The sequence below is a fragment of the Zootoca vivipara genome, chromosome 12 (assembly GCF_963506605.1).
Source record: "Zootoca vivipara chromosome 12, rZooViv1.1, whole genome shotgun sequence".
Lineage (NCBI taxonomy): Eukaryota > Metazoa > Chordata > Lepidosauria > Squamata > Lacertidae > Zootoca > Zootoca vivipara.
Window position 1 is genome coordinate 31,797,888 of NC_083287.1, and position 20,247 is coordinate 31,818,134.

A 20,247-nucleotide genomic window follows, 5' to 3' on the forward strand; every position below is an offset into this window, starting at 1 on the left:
CTAAGTAATGAAAAAATGGAGGAGGAAGGAGAAATGGAATTACTGGAATCAGGAACAGCAGCACTCCACACGATTAACGTTTACAGCAGCTCCCGCTGTTTTTTATTTGCATATGTATTTATTGGGATTTCTAGTATACCCCACACAAAAGGGGAAAACAATAGACCTGCAGGCACTAGAATTCCACCCTTGTCCTACATGCACACATAGAGTTCATGAGCAACTCAGGCAGTGGCAGGGGCAAGTTCAAACTAGCCACATGGTTTGGTGGATTGGCGAGTTCAAAGTTTCTCATAGACGGGGGCCCCTACTGGCAATTCCAAGTGTCAGAACCAGAAGTGCAGAGTTTTTCCACCTCCTTGGATCCCCAGATGTTGTCAGACTCCAACTCCCATCAGTCCCAGACAGCTTAACCAAAGGTTGAGGGAGGCTGGCTTAGAGCAAGTTGGCTATTTATTTCATCTCGCTCCCATGCTAGAATTTGGACCCGTGAGACTTTCTGTTGTGTCCATGCATCTCAAGGGCTTAGTACCAAACTGCTATTGTCCTTCAAGCATAGGCTGATTTTTCTTAGAAGGATAAAGCCTACTAGAACAAAACATGCATGCAGGATAGAAAACACAAGGGGTGCCACGCACTCTGTGCTCTTGCTGGAATACCCATGTAATGTATGTTAAATTAAAGTCATTTTTACCTTGTTACCGGGAGCACCAGGTTCTCCTTTCCGACCATCCAAACCGTTGTGTCCCTATGTTGGAAGAAGAAACACTGATGGGTATAGTGCCCCCCCCAGTCCCCCCTTTTAAGGAAACCATTTCTTTATCATGCAGTGGTTGAAACACAACTCTAGCATTGCTCTGCATTCACCATATTGGTTCCCCCACTTGAAGAGGATCATTGTCAGTTAAGGATGGACACAGTTGTCCTTCCTTAGCATGGTTTGGTTCTGGTCTGCATCAGACCCAAACTTTGACAGCCCTCTTCAGTTTGTATGTTTTCGTAGCTTTATAGACAGCTATTACTGCTTTTCATTTTTTATACAGGTGAAACTTGGAAAATTAGAATATCATCGAAAAGTGCATTTATTTCAGTAACTCAATTTAAAAGGTGAAACCAATATGGTGGTACCTCGACTTACGAATGACTGGACAACCGAATTTTTCGACTTACGAATGGGGGTAATGGCCGCGTGCTTACGAATGTCTCGACATCCGGGGGAAAACGGTGGCGGTTTTATATAGGGATTTTTTGACTTACGAATTTTTAGATAGGGTTGCTTCGACTTACGAATTTTCCGTTTCCAATGCATTCCTATGGGAAATCGCGTTTCCAATGGCGTTTTTCGACTTACGAATTTTTCGACTTATGGAGGTGCCTTCAGAACGGATTAAATTCGTAAGTCGAGGCACCACCGTATATGAGATAGATGCATGACATGCAAAGCAAGATATGTCAAGCCTTTATTTGTTGTAATTGTAATTATTTGTCGTTAGGCAGATCAATTATACCGTAAATGGAATATAATTAATGGAATGTAATAGCGATGTTTATTTTTGTATTGTTGTAACTATTTGTTTTATTACTGTGGAATTTCCAAAAGAAAGCATTTGTAAAAATTAAAAGAAAAAAATAAATCAGTTGCTTTACTGAAATAAATGCACTTTTCGACCATATTCTAATTTTCTAAGTTTCACCTGTATATTGCTTTCAGCGTGCATGATGCTTTGCAGAATACAAAAGGGACTTCTTCCTCAAAAACCTAAAATCTGATACAGAGTGAAAAAATAGAGGAGGGAGAAAGTGGAAACAGGCAGGGACAGTGCAAGACTTGGTGTCAATGATGGCCCAGCAGTCCCCTTAACCAGAGCAGGGCCTAATCCTGCTTGTGGCAATGACAGCCTGCCACTGCATGCTTCTCCTGCCACTGCTTTCTCTGCCACCATTCACCACCCTCCACCAGGCCCAGAGACATGCTTCAGTGGTGGAAAGGTGCTTTCAAATGGGAGCAAGCTTAGCTCCCATCCATGGTGGCCAGCTGCCATCTCAGATTACCCAGAAAGCAATGCTCCAGGCCCCAAACCTATGAAATCTATTTCATAGTTCTGTAGTCCTACCTAGGTAATATTTCAGAGAACCTATGCATTGGATGTTACACTTTGGGGTAATTAAAAAATGGGAGTGTCCACCGGGAATGGGAGTTGAGCTTGGCTCCCATACAAAACCAGCGCTGCTGCCTGCTACTGACAAACATCTGAGGGTCTGGCAGGGAGGGCAGTGAAAGATGGTATGGCCAGGCTAGTGGGCAGGTGCCTCTCAAGTCCCTGGGGCCCTTGACCAGTGCCCAACATGGCCAACATTTGACGCCAGGCCTGTAAACAGGGAAGCAACACACAGTTGTTTAGGGAAATGCCTTTTCCCTAAAGGAGAAAAAACTGGCCTTTCTCAAGGCAGTTAGAAAGGGCCACAGTAAACTAGGGGAATGTGGCAGACTAGGTGAGCAGTGGTCATTGACTGTTTTGATGAAGCAGTCACTGCCACTTCCTTCGGGTGGAGAAGGAAAGTGCTTCTTTTTGGTCTGCACTTACTGTAAATACTTAAAACTACACTTTAAAGTGCTGATTGTGCGTTCAAAATTTTGACAATGACATATCACAGACACATGCAGGACCTGGGGCTAAACACCATGTGATATGGGTGGGAGATATGTCTCCCTTAAATTGATGAGCATTGCCATTCAAATGGTGTGTGCTTGCTGCATCATGTGATCAATAATGTGGGGCAGGGCTTACCTGCCACCCCATATATTTTATTTAAGTTGGCACCTGTGATGAAGACAGAAGCTTTCTTTATTGCCACCTTCGCAAACAAGCCTTAGGCTTCCGTCTAAGACCAGTAGTTGCACAGAATGACACAGTACATGCTGCTGAACATACCATAGGTGTATTAACTAAGTGTCACCACCCTTAATTTTGTTCCTGTTTCAGTCAAATGCTCACCCTTATTCCTTTGAAACCAGGCAGGCCAGCAGTTCCAGGAAAGCCACGAGTACCCTGGGTGGGAAAATGAGAGACAAGGCTTAACATCTCAAATAAAAGCTGCTAGACAAAGTACTTGGGTGCAATATGTTAGTCCCAGCTACGAAGGTGAGCTGCTTGCAAGTCTCATTGCCAGAGTCACTGATCCCTCCACGCACTGCTTTTGCCTTTGGGTCATGAAGCTGGCATGACACATAAGCCTACGAAACTGTCTGGACTCATACAGAGTCAGACTATTTGTGCGTACGGTCTACTCTGAGCAGCAGTACTCCTCAAGCAGAGAGCCTTTCCCATAAGCTACTGACTGTTTTTAGCTGAAGATGTCGGGATCGAACCTGAGACCTTCAGCATGCAAAGCACATCTTCTGTCATTATGAGCCCCTCCCTTGTCTTTATCGGGGGGGGGAGGGGGCTCCTGGTTGCTGATCCCCAGTATAAAATGTTCCAAATTCTGTTCATTTTATAGGCTTACCGTGTTTCTCATATTATAAGACACGTCTTATATTTATTTTTTCCTAAAAAAACACACTATGGCTTATTTTCAAGGGATGTCTTATTTTTTTCCTCCTCCTCCTGCTGCGGCCGGCATTGCTGCTGCAGCTAGCACTATGTCTTATTTTCGGGGTATGGCTTATATTCCTTGAATGCTTAAAAATCCTGCTATGGCTTATTTTATGGGTATGTCTTAAAATATGGGAAACAGGGTATATGCCACACAATAAGCAAAGTATCCCAGAAGTGAACATAACCCATCCATAAAATTGCACAGTAGTACTTAATATCAGTGATCTATACACAAAGATGGAAAGACACAGCCCTACCCACTATTAAAAAATGGCTGATAAAACTATTGGACGTGGCTGAGATGGCAAAGTTGAATGAGAGAAAAATCATTTACTGACATTTGTTAAGGGTTGGAAATTTCTTATGGACTTTTTGCACGAAAGAGAAAATGATCTTGTAATATATGGGTTTGAAGATTGAAATAACAAACACCTGGTTTATAGAAGATAGAATGGTTGGATCTTAAGGAAGGAATGCCATGTCATATGTAGCTGCAGCACAGAAAACCAGAAGTTATTTTATTTTTCTTCTTCTTTATCTTTCTTTAGTTTCTTCTTTCTTTTCCTTTCCCCCCTCACTTTCTTTTTCTTTAGGTTTCTCCTTTCCTTGTCTTTTCTCCCTTCTGACTTTGCTCTCTAATAGATTAAGTAGCTGTTTAATCTCAGCATATTATAAAAAATATATATGGATATGTATTTTTGTGTATCTCTGAAAAAGCACCAATAATTTTTTTTGGAAAAAATATTGGTATGCATTATCTAATCAGAAAATTTACCTGCTTAAACTTGAAGGGCCTTAAACTGGAATTTGAACAAAAGTACTTCTATTATTATTATTTATTGAATTTATATACTGCCAAATACTCAGAGGTACTGTTAATGCTTGCTTAATAGTAATAGTAATAGTCTAGAGTTACATAGCTTAGGTACAGATATACTATTACCATATTTCTTGTAGAATACAGGTGAACATCATGTGACAACCTTCATAGTGCTGCTCTTTGGCTAGGTGTTAAGATCCAGCAGGTGTAAATAGGTAGAATCTCTGCCTTAGGGTGGAGTTGTATTGACACTAAAACTACTGGTAAGGAGCGGTGGCTGATAATTCAATTTCCTACCCTGCAGTTATGCAAACAGATTGGCAACTGAAAACACAAGACTTACCTGAGGTCCAGGAACACCCCTCTCACCAGGTCGGCCGGGTTTCCCAGGATGACCCTAATGAAACATTAGACAAGATGACTGAAATCTTTTATGTGCAAAAGCAAGTGAGCTGCACCTATTTCACATATCTCTATGCAAGGTATGAAAAACACAAATCACTTAAAAACCGACAAACATGCAGTATCTTTCCCTCAGGAGACACAATGTCACATTTGAAGGCTATATTTCCTCCTATATTTTTAGGACAAGAACTTATGATGGAGGTGGTACTTAAGGGTAAGTCCTACTGAATTGAGAAGGGACTTACGTCCGTTATAGGCTCGCACTGCACATTTCTTAATTTCACAAAATGCAGATTGAATCATTGTATTTTAATACAGTGGTACCTCGGGTTACAAACGCTTCAGGTTACAAACACTTCAGGTTACAAACTCCGCTAACTCAGAAATATTACCTCAGGTTAAGAACTTTGCTTCAGGATGAGAAATTGCATTGCGGCGGCAGCAGCGGGAGGCCTCATTAGCTAAAGTGGTGCCTCAGGTTAAGAACAGTTTCAGGTTAAGAACGGACCTCCAGAACGAATTAAGTTCTTAACCAGAGGTACCACTGTATTCTGTTGGAAGCTGCCCAGAATGGCTGCCAGATGGGTGGGATATAAATAATAATAATAATAATAATAATAATAATAATAATAATAATAATAATAATAATAATAATAATTGGAGATACTTTTCAGAAACAGAACAGTTGGGAAATCCAGCTTTATTTAAAATACCCTTTAAAATTTCAATACACTCTACAACACAGTGACATTTCACTGGAACTTAGGAAACATGTTTGAGCTATCAAAACGCATGGAAATGGAACTTTCGTACCAGAAGTGATGGTTACAAAAGTGATGGTGGGGATGGGACACAGAGGGCAGCCCATAACAAATGCTGATAACCAATGTTTTGAAAAGGAAATGGCTCCTACTCATTCTGTCCCTCCCCCAATTCCCAGTTCAAATGAATACTTACATCTTCACCAGCCTTTCCAGGAGGACCCATTGGACCACGAGCACCTTGGGGACCCTAGTGATGGGGGGAAAAAATGTTCATTTGAAACAAAACAATAGTTCTTTCATGCTACATATGATCTAGTGTCTTGACTAAGCCAGAGTTCTAGACCTGAATTCTTTAATCCAAGCTTGGGGTGGGGTGGGGTTTTTATTTATGGCTTCTGGGTTTCAAAAAAAATAAAAATCAGAAGACTTGGTATTTGGTCTGATTTCAGCTCCCCTAGTGGTCTCAGATACCGGGCAGTTACAGAAATCTAAAGCCTACCTGTCTAGCAAAAACCCTTTGTCTCCCTCAAGCTCTTTTATGTCCCCACCCTTGCTTTGAGGAAACCAAGTAGGCATGGTGCTCTAGCAGAACCAGAACTCATTTATTGCTTCTCCCACCCTTGCTAGCTTGCAAAAGAACCTCAGATAATAGGCCCAAACTTCAATTTGGGGGAAGGGCTTCGTTGCAAATGGGTATTTCGGAATTCCTGTCGTTCTCAGAATAGAATAAAAATGGTTCCACTTACTGTTTGACCAGGTTCGCCGGGTTCACCTGCATGTCCCGAATGGCCTGGAGAGCCCTAGAAATGGGGTGGGTGACAAAAGACATTTTATACGGTTTTGAATGTTACGTGTGGGCAAAATAAGTACTCTTCTAGCAATGGGGGTGTTTGGAGAAGAGAACTGGGCAGGGAAGCAGAGTGAGATATGGGGAGTTACAGGCTGTGATTCAGGCAAATGTTGGGGTTCTTCAACCCAGACCAGTCTAGACCAGACCAGGTGACCAGTGGTAACATGGAGAGATATCAGGCAAACACATTGTGTGTTTTGGGCCTTCAGGGCAAGAACACGAAGGTGCAAACTGGGAAGGGAGCCAGGAAACTGAAAGGAGAAAGGTCATGGCACATCAGTTTGTAAACTGAGAACTATACCAGGGGACTGACAACAGCAGTCCTGGACCTGTCAATATAGGGCACCTCTTATACATATGGTGTTACCCGCTTAGGATCTAGCCAAGGTAAAACTTTCTGCATGTGTATCAAACATATCTCTCTTCCTACTAATGACTGTGTTCCAAATATACTTACAGGGGGTCCAGTTACTCCAGGAGGGCCTCTGGGTCCCATTATACCCTGGGAAAAGTTAAAGGAATAGTTAATATACTGCAATAGTAAAATGATGGTCCAGCTAGTGGTTTCAGTATCACTTAGGCTGCAATTCTGAGCCGCACTTACTCGGGACTAAGTACCATTAAACATTAAACTTTTAAGGAGCCGTGCATAGGCACATTTCAGGCACTGTTAATCATTTGCCTGAAATCAAGCTTCAAGATTAAACCATGAACCACAGTGCAATTTTTTTATATAATAATATTATAATAGCCTTAGATTATATTAGTAGCATAGCATCATAAATTTAAAGCTGTGTTTTCCTGTGTTTATCTATTGCTAACATAGTATTAATACTAGCACTTGTTGAAATTTGCTTCTCATCCTTACATTAGCATATGTAATTTGCCTTAAACGCTATAGATATTGTACAACCTTCCCCAACCATGTGTCTTCCAGATGTTTTAGAGTACAAAGTCCCAGCCAGCATTGGCCAATGGTCAGGGATGATGGGAGTTGTAGTCTAAAAGATATGGAGGGCACCAGCAGATGTGGGAAGGCTAATATAGTAGATATGAACAGACTCCTATTCAAAGAAGGGAAAGAATTAAAATTTGCGCTTTAGCTTACCTGAAACGTCTCAGACAAAAATTATTCATCTACTGCTTTATTATATTTGCCCACTTTTACATTTTTATTATTTTTCATTATATTTAACTTCTATTTTAGGATGGCCAGGCTTCGATTTTAGAAACTGTGGAACCTGAGCTGCATCAGATTCAGAGGCAGGGAGGCGGATTCCAGTGGATTCCAAGAGATTCAGGGATTTAAATAACATACCTGGTTTCCCTTTGATGTTTGGGTCTGATGGCCATTTTGTAATTTATTGTGGTTTGGGGTTTTCCTAACGTCAATACTTTGATCTTGTGGTGGGGGATGAAATGTAATATCACACACGCACACTGTGGTGATGCCTGGTATTCTAATGAATTTATTTGGAAATTAGATGGGATATACTTTAAAAAATAATAATAAACAACAGTGATAACTCCCCCATGGGACAGGCATGGTAGGCTGACCTGCCCTTCCATTCCAGCATGTAGCAGAGGTCATGCAAAGAGGTGGGTGGTTAAGAGCTCAAAGCTCCTGATGTCACCCACCTGCTCCTGTTTCTTGTGGTTTCCCCACCTCCAGCTGTGCGGAGCCTTAGGAGGACATCTATAGAGGAATCACACATTGGTGCATTTCCCATCATTCAAAATGTCACTGTGTCAGATCATTCCCCCTTGATCTGCATTCTCACCAGCTTGATCTTTATGAACAAGAATATAGAGGAATTGTTTGAGTCCCTAAATATGCCCATAGTCCTAGCTGCAAATAAAGAGAGCAGAAAGAGGAGCTGGCAACCTTCGCAGGGCCGTCTCAAGCTGGTCGGGCACCCTGGTGCCATGGCGCAGAGATCGCTCTGGCGCCCCCGCCCTGGTGGGTGGGTGCAGCGCGCAGCATGGCTTCTGCGTGGCTTCGCCGCGCAGCGCCCTCCTGCCGGCCCGGCACCCTGGCGCCCCATGCCACCAAGACTACCCCTAGAGCCGGGCCTGAACCTTCGTTTTCTTCGAACCTTGCCTTACTCTACAGTAATTTCAAGCAGGTCCTTGTTGTCTAGGAAGGACTCCAAGCAGGTGTCTCGCTACAATCTTCCCACCACTTGCACAAAAATATGTTCAGAGAAAAATCAGTGGCTATTCCTTGAGCATAGGTGGCACAAGCTGATGGATAATGGATTGACGATCTCTTCCCAATATGGATGTTTAAATGTTTTCTGCAAGGTTAGGCCTTTTAAAATCACTTTCATGGTTGGAGCATCTCTGTGTGCATACAGCAGAGCAGCCCTCTCCATTTAAGTGATCAAGCAAGACCTTGTGGCCATGAGAGCTCCATATGTACCTTGAAGTTCTCATGGCAACAAGAAGCCACAAGATCAGGGATCAAGAGATTACATGGAGCTTTAAATCAGAAATATCATTGGAATGGGAGAATGGGTCCAGGATTATGCAGGAGAATATAAAATTAGGTACTCATATGTTGTCCATTATATATGACCACTGCCCTCTTAATAGCCACCATTAGCTTTAATATACTTTTAAATTTTCTCTAAGCATTTCTCTCTAGGCTTATCATTGAAGGATACTGCGGCTTGCTCTAAGTGTCTCTAAAACAATGTTCTTTGCCATTTCTTCCACTGCCCTGCAAATAGTGGAAGACAACTTCAGGAAAAGGGTCTTGGAACCAGCTGTATAACCATTCCAAATTCTGCCTAACGTTGGGCACTTGTGCTCATACTGTACAGCAGGAGGGAAGCAAACTGTGGCCCTCCAGATGTTGTTGGACTCACACCAGCCCCAAACAGCATGGCTAATGGTGAAGGAGCTGTAGTCCAATAACATCTGGAAGGCCACAGGTCGCCCAACCCTGTTGTAGAGCAGGATTGGCATTCTCCCAGGGTGAGACATGAGAGCTACATTGCATACTGGTGATATTGATGTGCTGGCTTCTATGTTCTTGGCTGGAGGAGGTGAATTCTCAGCAGTAAAAATATGTGTGCAGCAGTGGCACATGAGGGTTGGCAGCTGCACCCTCCTGGCAAAGCTGTACTTGCCACAATGAGGATGGAGCAGTGCTGTGCTTGCTTGGATTGTGAAAGGACAAAATGGCAGAGAGGTCAGGGCAGCTCTGGCTGGGTGGTGGTGGTGACTCCACAGGTGCACACAAACGTGTTGTCACCACCAATCCCGAGCTCTGCTGAGCTCGCCACCATCTTGCCCTATCCTGGCAAGCACAGTCCTTTTGCCACTCTGACCCTTCGTACATGCTGTTGCTGCATTTACGGAAGGAGACAAAAAAATGTGAGGGCTGCCACCCTTGGGAAGCTGGAAGAGTCGTAAACAAGTATGAGGGTGAATCGAGAAGACTAGGAGCTATGAGGTGCCTTCTTGGAGGTTCGCCACATGGCAACCGCAACAGTGTGGGGAGGCAGAAGAGGGATGGGAATAGTGGGCCAAGCTACATGGCTAGAGGCTCCCTAGACAATTCTGGGTGCCACATGGTGAACTCAGATGTGGCTACCACGTGGTTCCAAGTAACTGGCCAACCTGTCCTGAGGTGTTATGTCTTGTGGAAGTGCTGTCTCTGAAGGTTTAGGGCGCTGAAGGAAAATATCCTCAATGGAGCCTCCCTTGCATGGAAAGAGGTGGCAAATGCACACTGAGGTGTTTTTTTCTTCTTCCAGATTGCGCCTGATTTTCCTAGACTGCACAAAGCGGAAATGGCAGAACTGTTTGAACAGTTGGTATTGAGGCCCTGTCCAACGGCCAATTTTACCAGCCTCTGGAACCAGCCCTGTCCTACAATGCTTCCGGGACCTTCTTTGCAGTCCACCTATTTCTGAGTCAGGTTTGAGCTTTGTGACCTTAAATAGAAGTGGCCCCATTTCCCCCCACCATTTTGCAACCTTATGTTTATATGTTATATTTATGTGTCTGCATGTGTGTAAAGAAAAAACCATTTCCACTCTCTTTCTAACACGAGAAATTGTAATATCAGAAATGGCACTCTGGCCTAGCTGTCAAGTTTTCCCTTTTCTCGCGAGGAAGCCTATTCAGCATAAGGGAATTTCCCTTTTTTAAAAAGGGAGAACTTGACAGCAATGCACTCTGGATAACTTCAGCATTCTCTGGAAGTGATGAGAGGAAGCATCAGCCCCTTGCCATTTCCTCTCCCCTTCCTTCTTGAGTCGGGGGGGGGGGGGAAGGGAAGAGACACATATTAGCCTAAGGAAGGGACAGAATGAACATCTCTCCATGCAAGCTGTATAAATGATCTCTCCTCAGACCAGACATGGGAGCATGAAGAATGGAAGCATATTCCTCATGCCTTGTCAATGCTTCGAGAGAACATCTATGGTTTCCAGGAATTCATGTACTAAATGCAAAAATACTGCATTTTGATGCAAATGAATGCTGGCAGTTCATTCTGGGCCTTTTAATCTTTATTTTTTATTTGTTGGGAAACCAAGTTCCTTCATGATTTTTTTTTTTAAAAAAATACCATACTCAGTTTACATTTTATATAATCCAAAACACATCCACTTGGGGGGGGGGGGAATCTAATTCCACCTGAGCAATCCCAGCATCTTTACCCTTGGAAACAAGTTCTTAGTCTGCTTTCAGTTGTCAGGGCCTTCTTGGTGGCAAGCCTGCTCCTTCCCAGATGAGCGGGGTATAAATAATATATTATTATTATTATTATTATTATTATTATTATTATTATTATTATTATTATTATTATTCCCAGGGCAAACACCATGACCTTGTCACTTCTGTTTTTAAAGAAGGCATGTTTCCTTCAGCCTGTGTTTGATGAATGTGCTATGCTGAAACTGTTTAGCAGCTGATGGTTTTTAACTTTAATTATTTTTATATGGTTGCATCTTTATAAGTTTTAAAATTCACTTTGGGAGAACAGTGTGCCCCAAAAGGCATGCAAAAGTAATAATAACAAAAAGCCCCACTATGTTCAGTGGAGCTTACTTTCTAGTAAATCAATTAGAGCCAAACTACACACAATGTTTAATGCATAGTTTGCTCTTGAGTGCAAATTGCCAGGGCAGAGGCTCCATTGGATGGGCACCTGAATGTGTGTGTGGAGGACAGTAAAGGTAAAGGGACCCCTGACCATTAGGTCCAGTTGTGACCGACTCTGGGGTTGCGGCACTCATCTTGCGTTATTGGCAGAGGGAGCCGGCGTGCAGCTTCCAGGTCATGTGGCCAGCATGACAAAGCCGCTTCTGGCGAACCAGAGCAGCACACAGAAACAGAAACACCGTTTACCTTCCCACTTGGAGCGGTACCTATTTATCTACTTGCACTTTGACGTGCTTTCGAACTGCTAGGTTGGCAGGAGCTGGGACCGAGCAACGGGAGCTCACCCTGTAGTGGGGATTCGAACTGCCGACCTTCTGACTGGCAAGCCCTAGGCTCAGTGGTTTAACCCACAGTGCCACCCGCGTCTCGTGGAGAACAGTACGGGGCTTTAAAAGTTTGCCCCACACAATGGGTCCCAGTCTGAATCATGAAACCACACCTGCAGCTTGCATTGCTGGAGGAAATCTCCCATTCACTTCAATGGTAGTTTTTTTATCTTTATGCAAAATGCAAGTGAGGGAGTCCCAATCCAGATCGGGACCAAATCTAAAAAAAACCAAAAACCCTAAACACACGCTACATGCCAAGGTCCCAATTCAGATCTGCCCCCCCTCTCCCTGCTGTTCATTTTTTGGGGAGGGGATGGGAAAGCTTGCACTGAAGCTCAAATCACAAAATATCATGTGTATTTGGGCCGTTTACCTTATTGTTTGTGATAGCTGACGGGTTGCAAAGCATGGCTCCTAACTGCGCAGAGGATGGTTTTCGTTTTGTTAAAAACTGTTATAACCGCCGAGCATGAGACGACATGACCATTTTTGACAGTCATTGATTCAGCAAACCTGACTGCAGTATTTCCCCCTCGGACATAAATGCCATCAAAATCAAATCAATGAGGTGAGCTTCTAATCACTGGAACTCAGGCGCTAAGCTCTTCTGCTGCTTGGAACCAAGTTCAATGGGCCAACTTCCAATTAACTGGGCTTCTAGATATAGGTAGGTTAGCTGTGTTGGTCTGCCGTAGTCGAAACAAAATAATTTTTTCCCTTCCAGTAGCACCTTAGAGACCAACTAAGTTTGTCATTGGTATGAGCTTTCGTGTGCACGCACACGAAAGCTCATACCAATGACAAACTTAGTTGGTCTCTAAGGTGCTACTGGAAGGAATTTTGTGTGTGTGTGTGTGTGTGTGTGTGTTTTAACTGGGCTTGTTAATGCTGATGGCTCTAGCCTGTCTTGCAAGGTGGGCAAGAATCACAGGTGAAGAAATTAAGTGGCCAAGCCCAGCACCTATCACAACACATTACATCTGGCAGCCTATGTTGGGACAAAGCTGCATGGGTGGGTAGGTGTTTCTTCCCTTACAGCTCTTGTCTCATGAGAAGGCCAGGTTGGCCAGCAATGTACTGGTCTCCTGGCTCTGGTCACTAGATTCTATCAGAATCTGTATTGGAACCAAAGGGACACTGGATAGCTAACCTACCTTCCTTGGAAGTGACCTGGGTAGGGTGCAAAACTTTCCCCAGTATGGGCTTTCTCCATTCATGAAGCACACTGGATGAAGGAATAGCAGGATCTCATGCATTTTCTGAACACACATGGCTTGCAAGGGATGACAGTGTTAGATGCCTGGCTGGGAGGTGCAGTGGGCCGTATAATGCTGCTGTATGGTCTGCAGGCCAATTACGTAGCAGAGACACCACGTGGGGAGATTTCCGTGAGCAGGCTGTTCCTGGGGGGATTCTCTCTCGCCACCAGTGGCAAGACACACCAGCACAATTTGAATTTGTGCGTGTACCTGTGCGAGAAATGAAGCATTTGCTTACCATAGGTCCGGGGCCAAGATCAGCTGATTTGGACATGTCATATTGAGCAGCAAAGGTCTGTAGGAGTTAAAAAGAGGATACGTCATAAGGAAGAGCTTGATCAGAATTTAAATAATATGTACTCTAATCCGAAATGAAAATGAAAATAAATGCAGGGTAACAAATTTGCATTCCTATAACTCAAGGCCTTCGTGCTTGTTTTTAAAACAACATCATGAATAAGAGGTTGATTGAAGGGAGGCAGAAGGAATCAAAGTAAAATGGAAAAAGTTCCTTCCTTCCGTAAAGGTTTCTGTATCTTCAAGGGTGTTCCTACCTATGGATCTCAACAGTATTTCTATACATGCCTGAGAAGACACAGCTAAAGATCATGGTCCCTGCTTTTGACGTGACAGGCTTTTACGAGCTGCTTAAACATTAAGATGCTTCAAGACATCACCAATCAACTTCAGTAAAATAAAACAATGGATGCCTTACTCCGCCAAGACCGGGTGGGCCTGGGGGGCCTGGGGGGCCTGGGGGACCATCTTCACCATCTCTGCCTGGTGAACCTGGTGGACCCTATGGGAAAAAAAATGCATGATGTAAAGTTACAAAAATATATAAATAGCTACCGAAGATTTCAAAGCAGTGACGTCATTTCAATTACAAATATGAGTCGGCATAATCGAAACAGCTGGTGTTTCTGTACTTTACAATGTTGAAACCACTTAAATGTGTCACTGTTGCTTTTAGCCAACTAGAAGATTTAGTTGTGTGATCCTATGCATGTACGTATATTTAGAAATAAGCCTGTGAGTTCACCGAGGCTTATGTGCAGGCAGGAGAGAAGAGAATTGCAGCCTTAAAGGCCTTAACATGGGAATGGGGAACCTGAAGCTCTCCAGATGTTAGAATCATAGTGTTCAAAGGTACCCTGAGAGTAGCCTAATCCCCTGCAATGCAGGAATCTCAACAAAGCAGTTCCCCATCCAGTTTGAAACCATACCAGACCCTGCTTAGCTTTGCGAACGTGCTAGCTGTTTTATTGTTTGTTGTGTTGATGGATAACAAATCCCATCATGGCTGATCATTGGCCATGAAGGCTGGGGTTGATGGGAGTTGGGAGTCCAGCAACATCTGCAGGGCCACAGCTTCCTCATCATGGGCATAACATGTGGAAAAGGCTGAGCACCTTAACATTTTGTCGGCATATTATTGCTAGGACTTACTGGGTGACAGTCAACTAAGTTTTACTCAAAGCAGGTCCATTAAAATTAATGGATATAAGTTAGGTCCATTAATTTCAATGGATCTACTCTGAGAAAAATTTAGCAGAATACCACCCATTCACATTATGTTACGCCTTTAAAAACTTCATTAGTGCATTGATTTTAGGCCTGATAAGGATTCTAGCACATATTGTTAGAGAAGGTTGTCCCTTGTGAGCTATCATACAAAGATTCTCATTGTGCTAGGGAAGACCTTGCCATGCTAGGATAATGACACTGTAGTAACCTTTTAACTGTCTTTAAATGAGTACTTGTTCTAACTCCATATTATCTGCTCTCTGGCTTTGGAGAGGTCCAAGCAAGTTAATTACTTTCCTGATTTCACTTAACTGTTGCGTGCACCCCATTTGGTTGAGCAAGTGGGCTTGCAAAGACAATAATCACGATGATTGTCATATATATATATAAGAGTGGAGACTAATTAGTTTGCACAAGCCTTAACTCTAAGACTGATGTTCTTAAATTGTATAAATCTCAGCAGAACAAACAATCATGCTAATTCCCATTAGATGAGTAATATAGTCCCAGACTATATTAGTTGAATGAAAAGAAACCTATGAAAGCATTGTAACTCAATGCACTCTCTGTTTCATGGTTTTTCAATCATCCCGTTTTGCTACAACTGCCAAAGATTGCACTTATCAATTCCGTGCTAATCAAAACACTGCAAATTCTGTGTTTAGCTGTGGGTAAAAAGGTCAATTTTTACTAAGCCTATTTAGAGCCTAAGAGCATTATTCCAAATAGCAACAAGCATTCCAAATATCACTGATGTGATTTAAATAATAATAATTGTGGTCCACATATTAACCAGACAACCCAGCATCTATTCTAGTAACAAGAGGCTAGACTAGGGTGGAATCAAAATCAGAATCTTTCCTAAACTGGTTCCGAGTCATCAGATATTTCATGATGTATGGAAGATACTTCTTTATCAAGTATCCATCTACAGACTCTTGGATTCAAGGTGGCCTCCTACACAATAGTAAAGGGATCTTCGTGTCCTTAATAACTAAAAGCATGAAGTATTCTGAACAACTCGGAAAGTGCCCATATCTGCAGTGACCATTTTAAAACAAGCAGACATGCATCTCACACAGCACAGACGATTAAAGGCTAAAGGCTTGGTTCCTTACACATTGTTAGTCCTAAATCAGGCCTCCAACCACCAAGTCAAATCCAGCACACAAGCTATTCATGGCAAGTACCAAGTTTTGGCTACCTAACCTAGGCCTTCAAAACTTATGAAGGAGGGAGCTCCTGTCAGACACCTGGTTGCTCCTTAATGAACTGTGACAAGCATGGTGGATCACAAATTGTTTGGGCTTAAACATGCTAAATATTGAACAGCAACGGTTACTTCATTCTAAGCTACTACCGAGGGGAGAACAAACCTCGAAGCAAGTATTGGAGGCCCAATTTTTGGCAGGGATGTTGTCAGGGAAAGACTTTGAGGGCAAAAATCCAGGACCCCACTCAGAAGAGAAGGACCACCTCCCCCAACATATTAGGGGTCAATTAGCACATTTTGAAGTGAGAGAAGCAAGACACTTTATTATCTGAGCCCCTCCTCCCTGTAAGACTATTAAATCCAGAATCTAAAGCTACTTAATTGCACAAGTGATACGTAATGTATTACCAAATTGCCCTCATAGTGCTTCACATTTTACAAGGTAGCAAACACCTGTTTTCCAATTCATTTGTTCACAGGGCGGGGTGGGGGGAGTAATAGGATCAACTCTGGCTCCCTGACACATTTGTCAACTTCATTTGCTCTACACACACACACACACACACACACACAAACACACACACACACACACACACACACACTGTATTAAGTGGACTCTGGTTACTGAGCAACTGCACCTCTGAGGCTTCAGCGATACACATTCATTTACCTCTGTGTCAGAAATCCCACAGGCAATTTCGACCCTACGGATCAATCTCTGAACACAACCTGCTTTCCCCCTGTTCCTTCCTCTGAACCCTGAAGAAGCATTGCACCCAATATCCCGGGGGGGGGGGGCAATTGTCACATCACCTGTGCAATGAATGAGTTAAATGGTTCTTCAGAGAGATCCTTTTGAGGGAATCGGAGAGGAAAAACAGTGCTGGTGTGTCGGACAATGTGCTTGCATCAATGGACAAGCAGCGGGCAGGGGAATAAGCATAGGAGAGCTCTCAGGGTTGTGACCTCAATTTCCATTCTTGATTTTATAAGGTTTTGACTCAAGTGACTTTGCTGGTGGATGTTATTTATTCACATAGGAATTCCAGAGCCACGAGCCTCTACTAATCATACTGTGGTTTTATGATTGCTTTTTGGAAAACCTATTACCTGCAAATCAGTCTCAAGACACTTCAACGGGAATAATCACCACTTCAACCATACGCAATGGACGTTTTGAAGCATTCAGGAACACTTGCTGTCCAAATTCTGGCCTCACCTAAAGCTACACAGCCCTCCTGACCCTTTCCAAATAGTGCCCATAGCATTCCCCCCCCCAAGTAGATGTGTTCAGTTGTAAACAGTGCAGTCTCATTTGTATGAATTGTCTCACAAGTTGCACACAAAAATAGCCATAATTCTGAACAAGGGTTGGTGGGGGTGGTACAACAGAGATTTTTCGCTTTAGACCATGCTCTTCCTTATTCACCAGGGCATGATTTAGATATAAATATAAATATAAATCATGGTTCTTTACCCTGTCTCCTTGTGGCCCTTTTCCTCCTCTGGGCCCCTGAAAAAGAACAACAACAAAAAAAATGTAAATGAGTGTTCCAAGCAATCGTTTTAAGTGCAGAAACCTATGGTGTTAAAAAGAACTGTCTGTTGATGAAAACAGCAAAACTAGTGCTTAGGTAGAACTGAAAGGAGTAACTATCCAGAGAATGAACACACTCTTGCTTTCAATGAAAACCAAGAGGACAAATATGCATAAATAAAAATGCACTATTTATTAGTTCTTCATTAAGTGACAAGCATGCACTTATTTTCACATTTGAGCTGCAATCCTATTCCAACTTTCCTCGGAGGAAACCTGAAAGGAGCTTATGCGTGAGTAGGATTGTGCTGTTAATTTCCAAACCGAACGCATATATTCCTCACAAATACTTAGTAATTTGCAAAATGATCCGACATCCATAAAATCAGAGAGTCTCAAGAAGAATGCTTTGGGCTGAGTCTTTTTCCTGTGTCTACCAGATCAGCTTTCATGCTGATAAAACTATGGCTTCAACCCACTTACACATAAATCCTAAACACAGCAGCTGAAGCCCCAAAAATTCAGCTAAATTTACAGAGCTGTATCCAAGTCCTACTCTTGAGTAGGCCTGCAGAAATTAATGGAAGCAACTAATTTAGGTCCATTCATTTCTAGGAGTCGACTCTAAATAAAACTTAATTGGATTTTCACCTAAGGTTATGTTTCGTTCACAGTTACTTTGGAGTAAGCCCCAGGGAATTTAGTGCCATTAGCTTCCGAATAGATTTATATAAGAGAAACTGCCAGTGTACTGTACTACTAAGCGTCTCAGCTGCGTTCAAAAGCAAATTCACCTGAAATTAATAGCATTTTCTCCGAAGTTCAGGTTTTCAGTTTGGAATTTCCTGACAGTAAAAAGGACCTCTCCTCAGAGGTAAGCCCCACTAAGTTCAAAAGGTCTTTCTACCACGAAATGAATGATGTATTAGATTGCAGCCTTTCAAAAATTCTATTTTCATCATTTCTGGGCTCTTTAAAACTGTAGCAGATACCTAGGAAGAGGTAATTCCGTAATCCTTAAGAAAATCCCTTAAAATGTGCTTACCCTCCGTCCTTCCGTGTCCTAAAAAGGAATGAATATGAAGTTAGAAGAAATCTAACATTAGCAATATTGCTAGACTCAGCCAAGTAATTTTAAGGCAGAGCAACTTAAACAAGCGGGGGGGGGGGGTAGGGAAAGAGTTATTATACAAATTAGTATTTGCTACATCATGCAAACATGATATTAAAAAGTCATACCTGAATTCGTTCATGCTTTATGGGTGCAAAGACGTCTTTAACAGGCTTTAAAATAGAGTTGTGACTCTCCAAAATTGCTGAGCATGCAAGAAACTTCTGGCTACTGTGCAATATCCTCTTAATCTTACATTCACCTATGAAAGTAGCCTTTTAACAAGAAGGACGGCCCATTAGGAAACTAGGGGTGGGGACATTTCTGGGCATTCCTAATGATGCTAATCTGCAGTAGTATTGCCCATGCACTTCTTGGCAGCTGTAGTTAGTAAGTGGCCATTCAGGGGGTGGAGGTAGGGAGATGATAAAATAGCCTACTCTTGTCCATTTTATTTTGAAAGGAATGATACTGACCTCAGTTACATCTGGAGGGGAAAACAAAACAAAAACAAAAATTGTTAATGTTTAAGGTTCAAAACTGTCTGCATGTGAAGCAATGTACTGTATTTTTCCGTGTATAAGACTATTTTTAGGGACTCTAAATTGAGAAAAAGGGGGGGGGTTGTATCTGTGTATAAGACGACCCACAATTTTGAACATAATTATTTAATTTAAAAAACCTGGTCTTATACACGGAAAAGTACTGTTGTTGTGATTTCAAAGATGAATGGCTAGAAATGTAAACATGAAATGGCATTCTTTTAAAGCGGATGACATTCTGATCGCCGCAACACACCTCTGACAGGGCCTATCAAACTTGGAAAGGCTTTTTTCTGATCCTCAAGGCTTGAATGGATATATTAATAACAGGTTTTATAGTAATCAGAACTTGGTTCTAAAGGGCCATGGGTGAAAGGCTCAATGTGCCATGGGGATTTTTCTTGCCCTCACTGATGTCTGTTACACACACCAAAGAAATGTGACCCCAGAAGGAGAGGGCCTCCTGCAGAGCAAGATCTTGTAGGATGTGAGATAAAGGGAAACAGACAAAACCCTCCCAAGCATGCACAAATTGTGCTTTCTGTTGATGTATGAGGCTCCGTGGATCGCAGCAAAGGTGACCACACAGCATTTCCCCTTGAAAATGCTTGAAAGGGCAGCTTTTGAAAGTTTGCAAGTGCAACAGAAAGCCCCAAACAGTGAGTTTAGCTTTTGAACTTGAGATGATTCAAGCCAAGGTTGTCCATATTCTTGTAAATAACATTAGCCTAAACTAAGGACCCACTATTCCATCACATCATTTCAGATTATGGGAATTCCTTGAACAGGATTGTGCTGAGGATTTGTATAGGATTTTCTGGAATTCGGAAGTTAAGTTAGCAAAGAAATCCCCTCTTTCACGCTATTTAGGCTGCAGTCCTAAACCCACATACCAGAGAGTAAGCCCCGCTGAGTTGATTGGGATTTGCTTCTGAGAAGACATGTCTAGGATTGCACTGTTATTCTGCTAAACCTTAAGCCGGAAAATAACCATACTTCGAAATATCTTAACATGTGGAATCCCAGGATCTGACAAAGCCAGGCTACTTAGTTCTGTATACCCAATTTGGCCTTTCATTATTGTATCATTATTACATTTATGTCCCATTTTTC

The 20,247-nt window shown here is 42.5% G+C and overlaps 1 protein-coding gene across 2 annotated transcripts in view; it reads right to left on the minus strand.

Moving 5' to 3' along the window:
* COL1A2 (collagen type I alpha 2 chain) overlaps positions 1-17,552 on the minus strand; it is a 60,834-nt gene extending 43,282 nt beyond the window's left edge. Inside the window, exons 1-9 of one of the 2 annotated variants that reach the window (XM_035128748.2) lie at positions 17,422-17,552; positions 13,920-14,003; positions 13,443-13,499; positions 6,896-6,940; positions 6,335-6,388; positions 5,782-5,835; positions 4,763-4,816; positions 2,997-3,050; positions 695-748 (exon numbers count right to left, since the gene is read on the minus strand). In XM_035128748.2, the coding sequence (XP_034984639.2) occupies positions 695-748; positions 2,997-3,050; positions 4,763-4,816; positions 5,782-5,835; positions 6,335-6,388; positions 6,896-6,940; positions 13,443-13,478 (351 nt within the window). In that variant the 5' untranslated portion in view covers positions 13,479-13,499; positions 13,920-14,003; positions 17,422-17,552. Of the gene's footprint in view, positions 1-694; positions 749-2,996; positions 3,051-4,762; positions 4,817-5,781; positions 5,836-6,334; positions 6,389-6,895; positions 6,941-13,442; positions 13,500-13,919; positions 14,004-17,421 lie in introns of those variants that run through there. The other variant, XM_060280764.1, reaches the window with a different exon arrangement.
* Between the last annotated feature and the right edge of the window lie 2,695 nt (positions 17,553-20,247).